Source organism: Mesoplodon densirostris, chromosome 2 (assembly GCF_025265405.1).
Source record: "Mesoplodon densirostris isolate mMesDen1 chromosome 2, mMesDen1 primary haplotype, whole genome shotgun sequence".
NCBI classification, from domain to species: domain Eukaryota; kingdom Metazoa; phylum Chordata; class Mammalia; order Artiodactyla; family Ziphiidae; genus Mesoplodon; species Mesoplodon densirostris.
In genome coordinates, this window is record NC_082662.1 from 111,224,155 (window position 1) to 111,240,155 (window position 16,001).

Below are 16,001 nucleotides of genomic sequence, written 5' to 3' on the forward strand. Positions count from 1 at the left end.
CAAGGCATGCTAAACTACCTGATTTTCCTTAAATAACCTGATTATTCTCACTATGCTTTTGATCAAGTTATTTCCAATATTTACAACATTATTCCCCTATTCTTTGCTTTCCATACTTGCACTTCTACAGGACTTATTACTGCACCTCCTTCTGATACAGAACTGATTCTGTGTTTATATTATGATTGATTTACTTACATGTCTGTTTCTACCAGTGACTATCTCTTACCATGCTTTACATTTCTAATAGCACAAAGCACCTGGTTAGCTTACAAAATGTGCATTACTGGAGTTTGTTGAATCAATATCTGTATGTGTTCTGTTAGAACAAATTAGCTATTTCATTGTACATATATATAAAATCTGTGCTATATGTACTTTCATATAGACCATCCTATTTGGAAAATTCTTATTGCTTTCTTCCAAATTATATTCTTTCTTTCCTTCTAATCCTCTGAATAAAAGCATGGCATCACAGGTCAATTTTTTCTTCCCTATATTTGCTATATTTTACAAATTTTTCTGCAATAACCAGGTGTTACTTTTAATAAAACACAACATGGCTTCCTTACTCTTTGAAGTTTTTGCTGACTGTTCTCACTCAGGCCTGGCCATTCTATTCACTTTAGCTATCCCTCTAGTATGTATGTATATGTATATATATATATATATATATATATATACACACACACACACATACACATACACACACACACACACACATTAATCCTATATAAATTATTAATAAGTTTTTTAAGGCATTTCTTCTCCGTACCCATTTTCCTATCATTTTTCACTTATGTGTGTATCCTACCACTCACATATTCATATTCAGACTGAGTTCCTGAAAGGCTGGAAATGTTTTTGCCTTCTCTATTTTTCTCATAGTTCATCAAATGTAACAGAGCACATCTCTAAGCAACAACAACTTTCTATTAGACTCCTTGTATCACTAAAACTGGAAGCTGCTTGAAGAATAAAAAATAGTTTCCTTCCATCCTCTATAACCCTAAAGCCAAGGAAAAGGACTGGTTCATGGACACAGTCATTTCTTCTCCCTGTGATTCCACTGTTCTTTATGAGTACAGTTCTAAAGTACCTATAAGTTTTGCTAAATAGCTTTCACAATTCTTCTCTACTTCTCACTGCTCCAAAGCTAATAAATGGTATAGTCAGGGATCAAAACTCACTTTCCCATGGTCTGAATATTTCCTTCAGAGCGGAATTCTTGTGCTTTAAAGAATCTACAGGGGGCTTCCCTGGTGGCGCAGTGGTTGAGAGTCCACCTGCCGATGCAGGGGACACAGGTTCGTGCCCCGGTCCGGGAGAATCCCACATGCCGCAGAGCGACTAGGCCCGTGAGCCACAGCCGCTGAGCCTGCGCGTCTGGAGCCTGTGCTCCGCATCGGGAGAGGCCACAACAGTGAGAGGCCCGCGTACCACAAAAAAAAAAAAAAGAATCTACAGGGACTTCCTTAGTGGCACAGTGGTTAAGAATCTGCCTGCCAATGCAGGGGACACGGGTTTGAGCCCTGGTCCGGGAAGATCCCATATGCTGCGGAGCAACTAAGCCCATGTGCCACAACTACTGAGCCTGTTCTCTAGAGCCCACAAACCACAACTAGTGAGCCCGCAAGCCACAACTACCAAAGCTCGCGCGCCTAGAGCCCGTGCTCCACAACAAGAGAAGCCACCGCAATGAGAAGAAGCCTGCGCACCACAACTAAGAGTAGTCCCCGCTCACCGCAACTAGAAAAAGCCTGCACGCAGCAACAAAGACCCAAAGCAGTCGAAAAATAAAATAAATAAATAAATAAATAAGAAACTACAGACTCAGCTCTGCTCTGACTCCCAATATAATGCGCTATTCAGGATTATGGTCATCTACCCCAAAAGGATCAAAACCTTCAAAAGATTCTAGACTCTCTTAGCTGTGCTTCCCAGAGACCTGATCAGTGAGGAAAGACGGCTTGTAGGTGCCATCAGTGGATGTGTTGCCAGTTCCTCGCAAGGACTTCATGTGAGAAACCGCCATGCGTAAGATGGTTAGCTTGTCTGGTTTTCGAGCCAGGGCACTACAGGTGGGTACCATGTCTGACAGTTCTGTTATGTAGGCTGTCATCTTGTTCCGTCGGCGCCGTTCAATTTCACTATGGTTTTCCCTGCATGGAGAGAGAGAGAGGAGAAGCCCCATCCAGGTGGTCACATCTGGCCATTTGGGAGCCGGGAGAGAGATATGAATACCAAGTGAGCTGCTGAAGAAATACGGTATTTAGATTTAGTGATGCTTGAGTCTCAGAAGTTAAAGTAAGGTTTGCCAAACTTCTCATGCAGAGCAAGTATGGAATAGAAACTAATATGGCAGACAGGGTACAAGCAGATACCAGTAATTCTAACTCCTGGAAACTTCACTTCCTATGTAAATTACCACTCCCTCAGAACAAAATGTGTTTTAAGAAATGACAGTCTTGGGAAGCAGCCACATAGCACAGGGAGATCACCTCAGTGCTTTGTGACCACCTAGAGGGGTGGGATAGGGAGGGTGGGAGGGATGGAGACACAAGAGGGAAGAGATACGGGGATATATGTATATGTATAGCTGAATCACTTTGTTATAAAGCAGAAACTAACACACCATTGTAAAGCAATTATACTCCAATAAAGATGTTAGAAAAAGAAGAAATGACAGTCTTAAAAAATGTTGAAAGCAGCTTGGCTGATTTCATGTGTACCAATTCAACTTTTTAAAGGCTGAAAACATAAAATGACCCAATTTTTTCCAACACAAGTATGTTGCTCAACAGCTGATACAAGAATTGATAGTATAGATTCCCTTGGTCTATAAAATGCTGTTTGTTCTAAGAATCTCTTATTCTCAACACTAGAGAGCAGAATTGGAAGTTTTACTTGTCCCACTAATGCACAAAGCCCTACCTTCTCTATCTGGGTTTGGTGCCAGTACACTGAGCTCATGAGATTTGTAAGATATCATCTACTAGAGGTCCCTTATGGGTGCCCAATTTGGGACAAAGTGAACTGGAGAACAGGAGTGAAGTGGACAGGAAGATGTTTAAAGGCCTGAAAACATACAATCTGGATCTCACCAGGGTAAGTGGAACATATCTCCAATACTGACTTCCTCAGAATCAGAGTATCATTGTTAAAAATAATAATCCAGTAGTTTTCAAACTGGATTTCTGAAAAGCCTAATAGTTCCTCAGTGTCTTCTATGGGACTGCTTCAAGGAGAGACCCAAACAACATGCTACATTTCTGTTTTTACTTGAGCAGCTTTGCTTTTGTCTTTTTTATTGACTTCTATTACCACTTAAGGATTCTATTGGAACAAAAGTTCTCTGCCAAAACAAAAAGAACACAACAAATCTAACATAAATCTTCTTTATGATAAGAGCAAACTAAGGTCAAGCAGTTAATCGACTCTTCTAAGGGCTGCCCTCATTCCCAATGAATGCAATGTTCTTCCCACCATACCACACCAATCAGGTTTATGAAGAGTGAAAGAGTTCGTAGGAGGCCTAAGTTGAAATGGCAGCAAAATGAGCTTGCGGCTCAGCTGAAAGAGGAAATGGTAGGTAAGAGGGGGGAAGTAATAAAAACTGGTACTGGTATTAGTGATCTACCTCCTACTGAATCATCCCAAATCACAGAGACCAAAAAACAGGAAAATTTGGGCACAACATTTCTTCCACAGTATTTCTACATTATCAACAACAGTCTCCAAAGAGAACTCCATAGAGTCTCCTTTACTGAAAAGGTCTCACAACATAGATTCACATTTAGTTACTTTGCCTGAGAAACATAAAATTCTAAGCTCAAACATAAAGCACCCATTTTCCTAGTATCTGACAGATTTCTGACACTGAATTCCATAAGGCTGATCTTTTAAATAGCCACATCTAGGCTGCTAAGCTTTTCTGGGAAACACAAAAGGTTCAATCACCAAAGCAACACCAGTACTGCCGTGACAAAGTAATCTAGGCTGTGAGCCTACATAGGAAAATAAGGGTGAGTCTTCTAGAGAGGTGTGGAGTAAATACTGAGGCCTAAAGACTGGGAACTAATTGCAAACACAGATATATTTATTGGTTTTCTGATAAAGGAATATTTCCCTGCTAAAGCACCAAATGGCACAGCTGCACTGTTTCTGAAAGCTTTTTATTCTGTGAAACTTAGTGCTAAGATAAAAAGAGAAATCTATAAAAACTAATAGCAATTTCTTTAATTCCTAAGTAAAGTTCCTTCAACCACCCACTTTCTGATGGGGGAAGCCAAAGTTCCTGTTACACACAAACTTCTAAAAATCCCGTCCTCTCTTGCCACAGACAAGGAAAAACACGAAGAGAAAGGGGAAGAAAAGAGCAGAATAAGAAAAAGGATAGAAAAAGCAGCATGATCTGCTTCATCATGCCAAAAGACACTGTTCTCCTACCTGGCGAGTCTCTCCTTATCCGCAGAGCTCTGCTCATCATCCGACCTAAAAACAGAATTAACGAACTAAGCTAAAAGTAAAATAAAAAGAAAGAAGGGAGGGAGGGAGGAAGGGAAGAAAGAAAGAAAGAGGAAGAAAGGAAGGGAGGGAGGAAGGGAAGGAGAGAGGGAAGGGACAGAGAAAAAAGGGAAGGGAAGGGAAGGAAAGAAAAGAAATAGAACAAAACAGATGCAGAGAAGAGAGGGGAAAATGGAAATATGGACAAGAACCTTGCCTGTAACTCTAGAAAGCCATCTGTTAGGATTAAGAAAAAGTAACTTACAGGACAAAGGTTAACATAAAAGCAAGGCCAATATTCATTATAAATTAACATAATCTGAGCACAGTAAGCCAATCATTCTCTGTAGAAACCAAAGATATACAGTTTGAACAAGAAACAAACATGGGAATACCATTCTTACACACTGCTCCCAATCTGAAAAAAAAATGATATCCACATATGCTATTCTATAATGAAAAAAAATCAAACAGTATATCATGATAAGAATGTCAAACAAGTGATCACAATCTTTCTATAACACACATACAGCACACATGCACTCACAGACAAAAGAACCAAACAGCTTCACTGGAGAAATTACATAAATAAAACTAAGAGCTAAGTTTCTGATATATCCCCTATCAATGATTTGATCCTAAAGTAGTAAATTTCTATTCAGTCACTTTCCCATTTCTCTGCAATAAAGCCATAACATTGCTAGATCCTAATACCAACTCCCCCTTCCCTGGAGGGGGCTACAAAGATTATCACTGAATTTCTCTGGATAACTAAAATACTATAAGGGTTGGTGACAACTGAAGAAACAAGGTGTTGGTGGGCCAGTTTATCAGTAATCAATTCCATCTTAAATATATATATAAATATAAAGAGATTAACAACAAATGGAGTAAGAAAAAAAGTCTAAGTATGACATAACAGGCTGAAAGACTAGCTACTAAAAATGACAAGTATAATGACTTTATCAATATATGGGAAAGTTTCTAAAAAATGGCCAGCAGGAAAAAAAAAAGAGACAAAAAATAACATAGTAATGATAAGAACCATGTGAAAACTTATGCATACTGACCAGAAGAGAAAGAAAACAGTGATATTAAGTGAAGTTTCATGTTCATTGGGTTGTTATAATTCCTTAACAAACTACAAGTCTTTTTTTCAAAAAGTTGGGAAAATTCATTTAAGCTTCTGAAGGCCCTCTAACTGAATTCCAAAGGAGGATATGTGAGGTGAACTAGCTTAACAAATCATATCTTAAAGAAATGAGTTCTGGGAATTCCCTGAAGTCCAGTGGTTAGGACTCTGCACTTTCACTGCTGAGGGCACAGGTTCAACCCCTGGTCAGCGAACTAAGATCCCACAAGCTACACAGTGTGGCCAAAAAGAAAAAAAAAAAAAAGAAAAAGAAATGAGTTCTTTTGTTTGAAATATCTAAAATTCCTATTACTACTCCTACCCCTACAGATCCATAATCCCTTACCCACTCTAATATTTCCGAGTGAAATACATGAATGTATGTATATTCACATTAAGCAAGACAAATGAAGGCTAAAACAGTTCAGGTCATGTTTTCATAGCTTTTAGGAATTTCAGTCAAGAGACTGTGAATCTGTACCACCACTACTATTTGATGGCTTCACTTTCCAATGCAGCTTTTGAAAAACTACTCCCCAAATCCCTAATATTAACTTCTCATTTTAGAGATGGTTCACATCCTAAAATGTTTACAAGTATCTACTTCGATAAACAAATTCTTCAAAAACCTCTTAAATTCACTCCTTTCCTACTGTCATTGCCACCATTCTAGCCCAGGCCCTCACGATTTTATCACTGTCTTATTATTTCAATAGCCTCCTATCTACCTCCCTGACTACAGTGCTTCTGTTTAATCAGTCCTATATACTGCTACTAGAGAAAAATCCCATATGCATTTTATATATTAGCATATCATTCAAAGCTTATGATGGCATCTCACTGCTTCAGAGTAGTTTTAAACTACTCTGACTGATATTTCTTAGCCCTCTACATCAATTGTTCTCAATGTATGGGCCCCAGACCAGCAATATCAGCAATGAATAAATAGTAAATGCTTATTAGTTAAGCACTGGATTTGGGATTATTCACTTTTCTGAGGTGGCTGCAAACTCGATTTTTAAAAAACAAATAATTTACCACTTAATAATATATAGAATAAACTTTCTAAAAATAAACCAATATTTGACTTGAGAAGGATGTGTTTAATAAAGCAAAGTATTTTTCATCCTCTTGACAGATAAACATATTTTTTTCAATAAAAGCTCCAGTCTTCACATAAATCATTTCTTTGCTGTTATTTTTAAAAGAATAAAACCATTATCTATACAGATTTTGAAGATCCACTTAATAATAAATGCAACAAAGAAATTCATATTGTTTGTGTTTCTGTGGACACTGTATATAGCTATCTATCACATACATAAAAACACTGGCTAAAATATACCATTAGTTTGAAGCCGTAAGTCTGAAGCCCTGTTACCCGAACGTAAACAACAAGTATAATACTAAGTTTCACCAGCTTTCAAAAGAAGAAACAGACTGGATAGAGAAATTAACTCTCACTGAGATAAAATTAAAACTCAGTATTTTTGAATCGCCTGGTCCCACGACAAGGACCAAGATGCTCTACTACATTACCTGGCAAACCGCTCCTTATCATTAGACATCTGATCATCATCACACCTGAAGGAGAAAAAAAGGGGCTTAGTCCAAGGCATTACACTTGTTATATCTATTTCACTCTGAAAGGAAAACTAGAAAGGGGTAAAAAATATTCAACAACAAAAAAAAGCCAATGAAAAGGCATCACAAAACAATAGAGCTAATAACAGCTTCCCACAGAACTTAAAAACCCATGATTATTATTTGTCAGGTTTCTAATGTGTCCTTTACTCTTACTTAACAGACATTCCAAAAAAAGATGATGATCTCATGAGGGCACAGCTGACTACCCTGTCAACACCACTGAGGTTAGGGTTGTTTTGTTTTTGTTTTTCATTAATTATGGCAAAAAGCGTATAACACAAAATTTACCATCTTAACCATTTTTAAGTGTACAATTCAGTGGTGCTAACTACAATATATTCACACTTGTACAAAATATCTCTAGAACTTTTTCATCTTGAAAAACTGAAATTCTATAGCTACTGAACACCATCCTCCCACTCTCCCAGCCCCCATCCCACGCCCAGCTCCTGGCAACCACCATTCTACTTTCTGTCTCTCTGATTTCGGCTACTTTAGATCCTCATATAAGTGAAATCGTACAGTATTTATCTTTTTGTGACTGGCTCATTTCATTTAGTATAATGTCCTCAAGGTTCACCCACATTGTACTATGTGATAGAATTTCCTTCTTTTTTAAGGCTGAATAATATTCCACTAGCTGTATATACCACACTTCTTTATCTATTCATTTGTCAATGGATATTCGGGGTGCTTCCACCTCTCAGCTACTGTGAAAAATCGGGCAGTGAACATGAGTGTGCAAATATCTCTCCAAGATCCTGCTTTCAATTCTTTTGGATATATAACCAGAAGTGGCACTGCTGGATCATATGATAATTCTGTTTTTAATGTTTCAAGGAACCTCCATACTGTTTTCCAAAGTGGCCACACCATTTTACATTCCCACCCACAGTACACAAGAGTTCCAATTCCCCCATATCCTCAGCAACACTTGTTATTTTCTGGGTTTTTTCATGGTGGCCAGCCTAATGGCCTACTCATTGTGGTGTTTTTTTTTTTTTTTTTTGCGGTATGCAGGCCTCCCACCGCTGTGGCCTCTCCCGTCGCGGAGCACAGGCTCCGGACACGCAGGCTCAGCAGCCACGGCTCACGGGCCCAGCCGCTCCGCGGCACGTGGGATCCTCCCGGACCGGGGCACGAACCCGCGTCCCCTGCATCGGCAGGCGGACTCTCAACCACCGCGCCACCAGGGAAGGCCCCTCATTGTGGTTTTGATTTACATTTCTCTGATTAGTGATCATGAGCATCTTTCCATATGCTTTTTGGCCATTTGTGTATCTTCTTTGGAGAAATGTCTATTAAAAGTCCTTTGCCCATTTTTTAATCAGGTTGTTTTTTTGTTATTGAGTTGCAGGAGTTCTTCAAGTATCATGGAAATTAACCCCTTAACAGATATATGACTGGCAAATACTTTCTTCCATTCCATGGGTTACCTTTTCACTCTGTTTCCTTTGATGTGCAAAAGTTTCTAAGAGTCTTAAATTATGACTTAAACAAAGAACTTTATCTCTTTGACTAAGGAAACACAATCCATTCATCTCAACAACTTCTACTTAATAAGCTGATAAATCCTGTTTGCTACTACAGAAACCGAAAGGAGGATGTGTTGAAGGAGGAAAACCTAACTCTGAAAACATTACTCTACTCTCTGGATGATCTAAATTTTCCTCTTCTCACTCACTGTCACAGGGTATAGCAAAGACCTATCAACTTTGGGCAGAAAGAGCTTTTGGGAGATATGTAAGACTCACAAAATTTGCAGTTAAACCAGTTATTAAATTACAGCCAGGGCTTCCCTGATGGCACAGTGGTTGAGAATCCGCTTGCCAATGCAGGCAACATGGGTTCAAGCTGTGGTCCGGGAAGATCCCACATGCCACGGAGCAACTAAGCCTGTGCGCCACAACTACTGAGCCTGCGCTCTAGAGCCCGTGAGCCACAACTACTGAAGCCCACATGCCTAGAGCCCATGCTCCAAAACAAGAGAAGCCACCTCAATGAGAAGCCCAACGAAGAGTAGCCCCTGCTCGCCGCAACTAGAGAAAAGCCCGCGAGCAGCCATAAATAAATAAATTAATAAATTAATTAATTAATTACAGCCAGAATTTATACTGTTCCTTCACAGGCTATAAATGCTCAACTAATTTGATCCCAAGAATTTTCAAATTTTTTGAAAATAACTGGAAAGCAGAAGTAGAACAATGGGCAAACATGGAATTTGGGCTCAAGGACAAATGGTTTCTAAGACATAAAATATACTATAGATCAGATGCTACAAACTTTTAATGAAAACAGTGATCTAAGCTGAAAAAAGAGACCTATAATTTACATATTAATTTTGTTTGTTTGTTTGTTTTAATTTACTTTTGGCTGCATTGGGTCTTCGTTGCTGTGCACAGGCCTTCTCTAGTTGCGGCGAGCAGGGGCTACTTTTCGTTGCAGTGTGTGGGCTTCTCACTGTGGTGGCTTCTCTTGTCGCGGAGCATGGGCTCTAAGCGCACAGGCTTCAGTAGTTGTGGCACATGGGCTCAGTAGCTGCAATGCACAGGCTTAGTTGCTCCGCGGCATGTGGGATTTTCCCGGACCAGGGCTCGAACCCATGTCCCCTGCATTGGCAGGTGGATTCTTAACCACTGCACTACCAGGGAAGTCCTTTCATATTAATTTTGAATCTCAAGAGTGAATCATCCAGATATTTACTACTCAAAGTGTGGTCAGTGGACCAGAAGTAGCAGCAACACTTAGGAATCTATTAGAATGCAGAATCTTGGATACTACCACAGACCTAATGAATTATAATCTCTATCTTATCAAGAACCCCTGGTGGATTTGTACATGCATTTGTTTGAATTTGAGACGCATTATTTTAGATACTAGCAACTCTGATATTGTACCTAGAATTTCAAAGACTTTATATTCTTTTTTTTTTTTTTTTTTTTTTTTTTGCGGTACGCGGGCCTCTCACTGTTGTGGCCTCTCCCGTTGCGGAGCACAGGCTCCGGACGCGCAGCCTCAGTGGCCATGGCTCACGGGCCCAGCCGCTCCGCGGCATGTGGGATCTTCCCAGACCGGGGCACGAACCCGTGTCCCCTGCATCGGCAGGTGGACTCTCAACCACTGCGCCACTAGGGAAGCCCAAGACTTTATATTCTTAAAAATTATTTTATAGATGTTGTCTGGAGAATATAACAAAATGACACTTGGGACTTCACTGGTTGCACAGTGGTTAAGAATCCACCTGCCAACGCAGGGGACACAGGTTCGAGCCCTGGTCCCAGAAGATCTCACATGCCGCAGAGCAACTAAGCCTGTGTGCCACAACTACCGAGCCTGCACTCTAGAGCCCACGAGCCACAACTATCAGTAGTTAGTTAGTTAGTAGAGCCCGTGTGCCACAACTACTGAAGCCTGCATGCCTATAGCGTTATATATAGCCTATATCTCTCTGTTGTCTGTGCTCTGCAACGAGAAGCATGCACACCACAATGAAGAGTAGCCCTCGCTCGCTGCAACTAGAGAAAGCCCACTCACAGCAATGAAGACCCAATGCAGCCAAAAATAAATAAATTAAAAAAATAAATTTTTTAAAAAAATGACACTTGAACAAAGTGATGAAAAGAGGTAATAAATTACAGCTTTCATCCACCAAGGAGATTTAATATTGATTTACAGATACAACGCAAATAAGACTTTCACTCATTGACCAAAGTGGAGAATTCCAATTAAAAAAAAAAAATGTACTGGGAATTCCCTGGCGGTCCAATGGTTAGGACTCCACACTTCCACTGCAGGAGACATGGGTTCGATCCCTGGTTGGGGAACTAAGATCCCACAAGCCGCAAGGCCAAAAAAAAAAGTACTGATGGTCAAATAAAAAAAATTGGTGATGCCTCACTTGGGCATAATGACCTACTTGGTAAGATGAATTATGAAAACCTTTTTTTATGGTTGGGGAAAAGACAAATAAACCTTTTTAAATTTGCATATAGTTTGTGACTACCAGATTTTATGGAAATGGAAGCAATGACTCAGGGATAGAGCTAACTGATAGATATAAATAAGACTAGTGGTTACCTCTATCTCATTCATATGCACAACACAGTTCCACTAACAGTATTTATCATTATAATTAGGCATTCCTAATTGGAGGAATTCCCAATGGAACTGTATGGAAAAAGTCTATTCTTGAACAGAAATTGAAATCTCTACCCCTCTTCACATTTGTTGACACTCATTAAGTCTCAAGAGCTCTCTTGGAGAATTGCTTTCTCCAATATTTTGCAACTATCCCTTTATGGTGGCCAAGTCATGGTTGTTGTTTTCAAGAATATATGGCAGTGTTCTGCGACTAGGCAGTAGCTAGAAACACAAGCTTTCACTTTAAACATTGCAAAAACGACAACAATAATAAAAAAAGATACACAGATAGATGTAACTGACTAAACTAAGCATTATAAAACTAAACAATGGCAAGCAATTTACAATATGGGCATCCTCTGTGTAAAAACAAAAACTGAGGAGACAATGAGTGTGTGTATGTGCACACATATGTGCATTTAAATACACTTACATATGCACTGAATATTTCTGGAAGGATACTTAATAAACTGGAAACTATAATTGTCTAAGGGGAAGGATTCTGAAGGTCTGAAGTGAAGGAAGATGTACTTTCATTACATATGACTTTGCACCGTTTAAAAATTTTGCAATATAATGTTTATATTTCTTTTAAGAACTTAGTTAATAAAACAAACAAATAATGAAGCCTGGGAGCTCACATAATAAAATAAATTGTTTAAACAATAGGGCTCCTTGGGCTTCCCTGGTGGCGCAGTGGTTGAGAGTCCGCCTGCCGATGCAGGGGACACCGGTTCGTGCCCCGGTCCGGGAGGATCCCACATGCCGCGGAGCGGCTGGGCCCGTGAGCCATGGACGCTGAGCCTGCACGTCCAGAGCCTGTGCTCCGCAATGGGAGAGGCCACAACAGTGAGAGGCCCGCGTACCGCAAAAAAAAAAGGGCTCCTTTATTTATTTCTCAAATATTTGTTATTCTGCAATGTAGATGCTACCTAGGTAATATTTTCAAATTTGAAAAGAAAAAAGGCAGGTTGCAGTCAAGGTTATCTTCCATTCTTTGACTCTTACTGCTTTCCTTACTTAAAAACAAAGCCAAGGGCTTCCCTGGTGGCGCAGTGGTTGAGAGTCCACCTGCCGATGCAGGGGACACGGGTTTGTGCCCCAGTCCGGGAAGATCCCACATGCCGCGGAGCGGCTGGGCCCGTGAGCCATGGCCGCTGAGCCTGCGCGTCCGGAGCCTGTGCTCCGCAACGGGAGAGGCCACAACAGTGAGAGACCCACGTACCGCAAAAAACAGACAAACAAAAAAACAAAGCCAAGTAACTGGTCTTAAGCAAAAATTAAAATTTCCCCTTTCTGAAAGAACTTCATCAATATACTGAAAAGTCCATTTTCAGTTCTCCAGAAGATTCACTACTCAAAGATACAAATTCCAATTCCTGCTCTGTAGGAGAAGTCAATTAGTATTAGAGGGCATGAAAGATTAGTACATTAATGACCCCCAAACTAATTACACCTTGCAGTATTCACTACCTGGTATAGCGCCATCCTGTACTGAATCAGGACTCGGACATACGACTTGCTTTAGCCAATGGGACAACAGCAAATGTCAATCCAAAGCAATAGCTTGATAAGCATTTAGACTGGGACCTGCCCTTTGGATTGCAGCCATCACCATGTAAAGACACTCAGTCTGCCCTCCTTAAGGAAAAAAGACCACAAAGAAAGAGATACCCAGCCTTATCAGCTGAGTCCAGTTCCCAGCTGACAAGGCAGCTGAATGCAGTCTTATGAGTGAGTCTAGGCAAGATCAGCAGAATAACCATCTAACCAATCCACAGAATTGTGAGAAATAATAAATCATTGTTCTTTTTAAGCCACACAACAACAGATAACTGATACAGAGGGTCTTGTAAATTCTCTGCTCTCCCCTCATTGAGCTCTTTCCTCTGAAGCTATTACCAGAATGCTTGAAAATTTTATGGGGTATAATGTAATAGGTAAGTTTAGTGTTAGGATAAAGCACTCTCCTTAGGCCTAAAGACAAAAATATTATGAGTCAGAAATTTAAAGATAATGAAATAATTTTTAATATCAGAAATCTAGAGAAAGTTTTTTAAGATCTTACCTCAAAAATTTACTGTTCCCTTCTCCATCATCATCAAAATCCAATCTGGGGAAAGCCAACAAAAAATATTATAAGCCTATTGAAAATGCAGAACATTAAAAAAATTAAAATTCTAAATCCACAAGCTATCTGAACACCCACTCAGATGGAAGAAGGAAAAGAGGAAGTGGAATAAGTAAAGGTATATACCTCTTCCTTTGTACCAAACTGGGCAAAGAAATTGGCCAATCAAAAAGGAATACTGGGCCTTCCCTGGTGGCGCAGTGGTTGAGAGTCCGCCTGCCAATGCAGGGGACACGGGTTCGTGCCCCGGCCCGGGAAGATCCCACATGCCACAGAGCAGCTGGGCCCGTGAGCCATGGCCGCTGAGCCTGTGTGTCCGGAGCCTGTGCTCCACAACGGGAGAGGCCACAACAGTGAGAGGCCCGCGTACCACAAAAATAAATAAAAAAGGAATTCCTATTGCTACCTTTCATTTTCCTAGGGTAGCAATCCACCTTTGCCAAAGTTTTACATCACAGTACAACCTCTACAAAAGGAGCAGGATCAACTCAAAAACACAAGAAATAATTAATATGAATAATTCAGGTCCGTTTTTCATTTCTATAGTCTGCTTTAGGCTATGTTAAGCTCTCTGAAACATCTCTCAAAACAGTGATGTTCCATAGGGACTGATTTTAAGACCTCTGGAGGTTGGCTGGTTGGTTGGTTGGTTGTTTTTTGGCTGCGCTGCACAGCTTGTGGGATCTTAGTTCCCAAGGGACTGAACCCAGGATTGAACCCGTGCCCTCAGCAGTGAAACTGCAGAGTTCTAACCACTGAACCAACAGGGAATTCCCCGAAGGTTGTTAAATAATGTTTCTCTCCTTCATTCACCTAATGAACATGTAATATATGCTACATTCCGGATACTGTGCTAGATGAGGTGAAAACAAAAGACTTGCCCTCAAGGGATTCTTTGCCTAGACAAATAAAATATACAAGTGAGAATGAGAAAGCGTCATATGGAGAGCACAATCAATAAGCTTTAAATGTTTAGTAAAAGCAGAGGTGACTTTCATTTCAAGGGATTAGGCAAGATTATAAGTAACAAGATAGGCCAATCTCCTATTAATCTCTATACTCGATTAAACTAAAACATTACTCATGCTACCACCTTAACCCAATGATCTTGGCATCTCTACTAGTGTGATAACCTGATGTTATGGGCCTCTAAATGGGTTATATATGAAGTACACAGCATCAACCCTGAAAGTGTCCATTCCTCTTCCTCTCTGTAGCCCCAGATCACCTATCAAAGTCTACCTATTTACCCAATAACTCCATTTCTAAGAATCTATCCTAAAGAAATAACTCAGAGAAAAAAATTTATGTACAAAGATATTCATTAAGCATTATATATAACAGCAAATCTTCAAAACAGTTTAAGTGTCCCAAAATAGCAATTAAGTACATCCCCTCTATGTAAGTATTTTAAATTATGTTTCTATAGCATATGTAACAATACGGAAAAAAGGTTATTGGATACAATTAGGTGAAAAGATCAGGCTATATAAACCTACATAATTATATGATTATAACTATTTAAAGAAATCTACATATAGAATAAAGAATGAAGTAATTACACTAAAAAAACTGATGTGAGATGACTTTGGGTAGTAGGATTATTGCTTTTAGTCTTCTTTCTATATTTTCCAATCTTTCTTTTAAAAAATGTATATTTCTTTTAATATATTTTCCTGATTATCAATAAAACATACTCACTTCAGAAAATCTAGAAATAACTAAAAACAAAAGAAAAAATAAATCACCCATAATCCCATCACCCATACATCTGATGAGTATCCTTTCAGTTTTTTGCTATGCACACGTTATTTATATAGTTTTTTCTGATAGAGTTGGTATATTACATACACTGTAACCTTTTTTTTATTTTATTCTTTTTTAAAAATATTTTTATTTATTTATTTATTTATTTATTTATTTATTTATTTATTTGCTGCGTTGGGTCTTCCGTTGCTGTGTGCCTTTCTCTAGTTGCGGTGAGCGGGGCCTACTCTTCGTTGTGGTGCGAGGGCTTCTCATTGTGGTGGCTTCTCTTGTTGCAGAGCACAGGCTCTAGCGCACAGGCTGCAGTAGTTGTGGCACACGGGCTTCAGTTGTTGTGGCTTGTGGGCTCTAGAGTGCAGGCTCAGTAGTTGTGGCACTCGGGCTTAGTTGCTCCGTGGTATGTGGGATCTTCCGGACCACGGCTTGAACCCGTGTCCCCTGCATTGGCAGGCGGATTCTTAACCACTGCACTACCAGGGAAGCCCCTGTAACCTCTTTTCTCAATATACTGTAAACTTTTTTCTGTACCAATACATATTTGTCACTTCTAATAGCTGTACGTTTTCAATGCAACTTTATCAATCCCCTAATTTTGATAATACTGCTTCTAATTGTTTGCTGTTATATATGACCATAACACTGTGTTTAAAAGTAGACAATAAAGCTAACCTCCCAAGG

At 39.6% G+C, this 16,001-nt stretch overlaps 1 protein-coding gene across 4 annotated transcripts in view; it reads right to left on the minus strand.

The window, feature by feature from the left end:
- The window catches only part of ARNT (aryl hydrocarbon receptor nuclear translocator), a 66,465-nt gene that overhangs the window by 24,345 nt on the left and 26,119 nt on the right, over positions 1-16,001 (minus strand). For 2 of the 4 annotated variants that reach the window (XM_060090489.1, XM_060090488.1), the window contains exons 3-6: positions 13,494-13,538; positions 7,178-7,222; positions 4,450-4,494; positions 1,949-2,162 (exon numbers count right to left, since the gene is read on the minus strand). In XM_060090489.1, the coding sequence (XP_059946472.1) occupies positions 1,949-2,162; positions 4,450-4,494; positions 7,178-7,222; positions 13,494-13,538 (349 nt within the window). The remainder of the gene's footprint in view (positions 1-1,948; positions 2,163-4,449; positions 4,495-7,177; positions 7,223-13,493; positions 13,539-16,001) is intronic. The other 2 variants (XM_060090491.1, XM_060090490.1) reach the window with 1 other exon arrangement.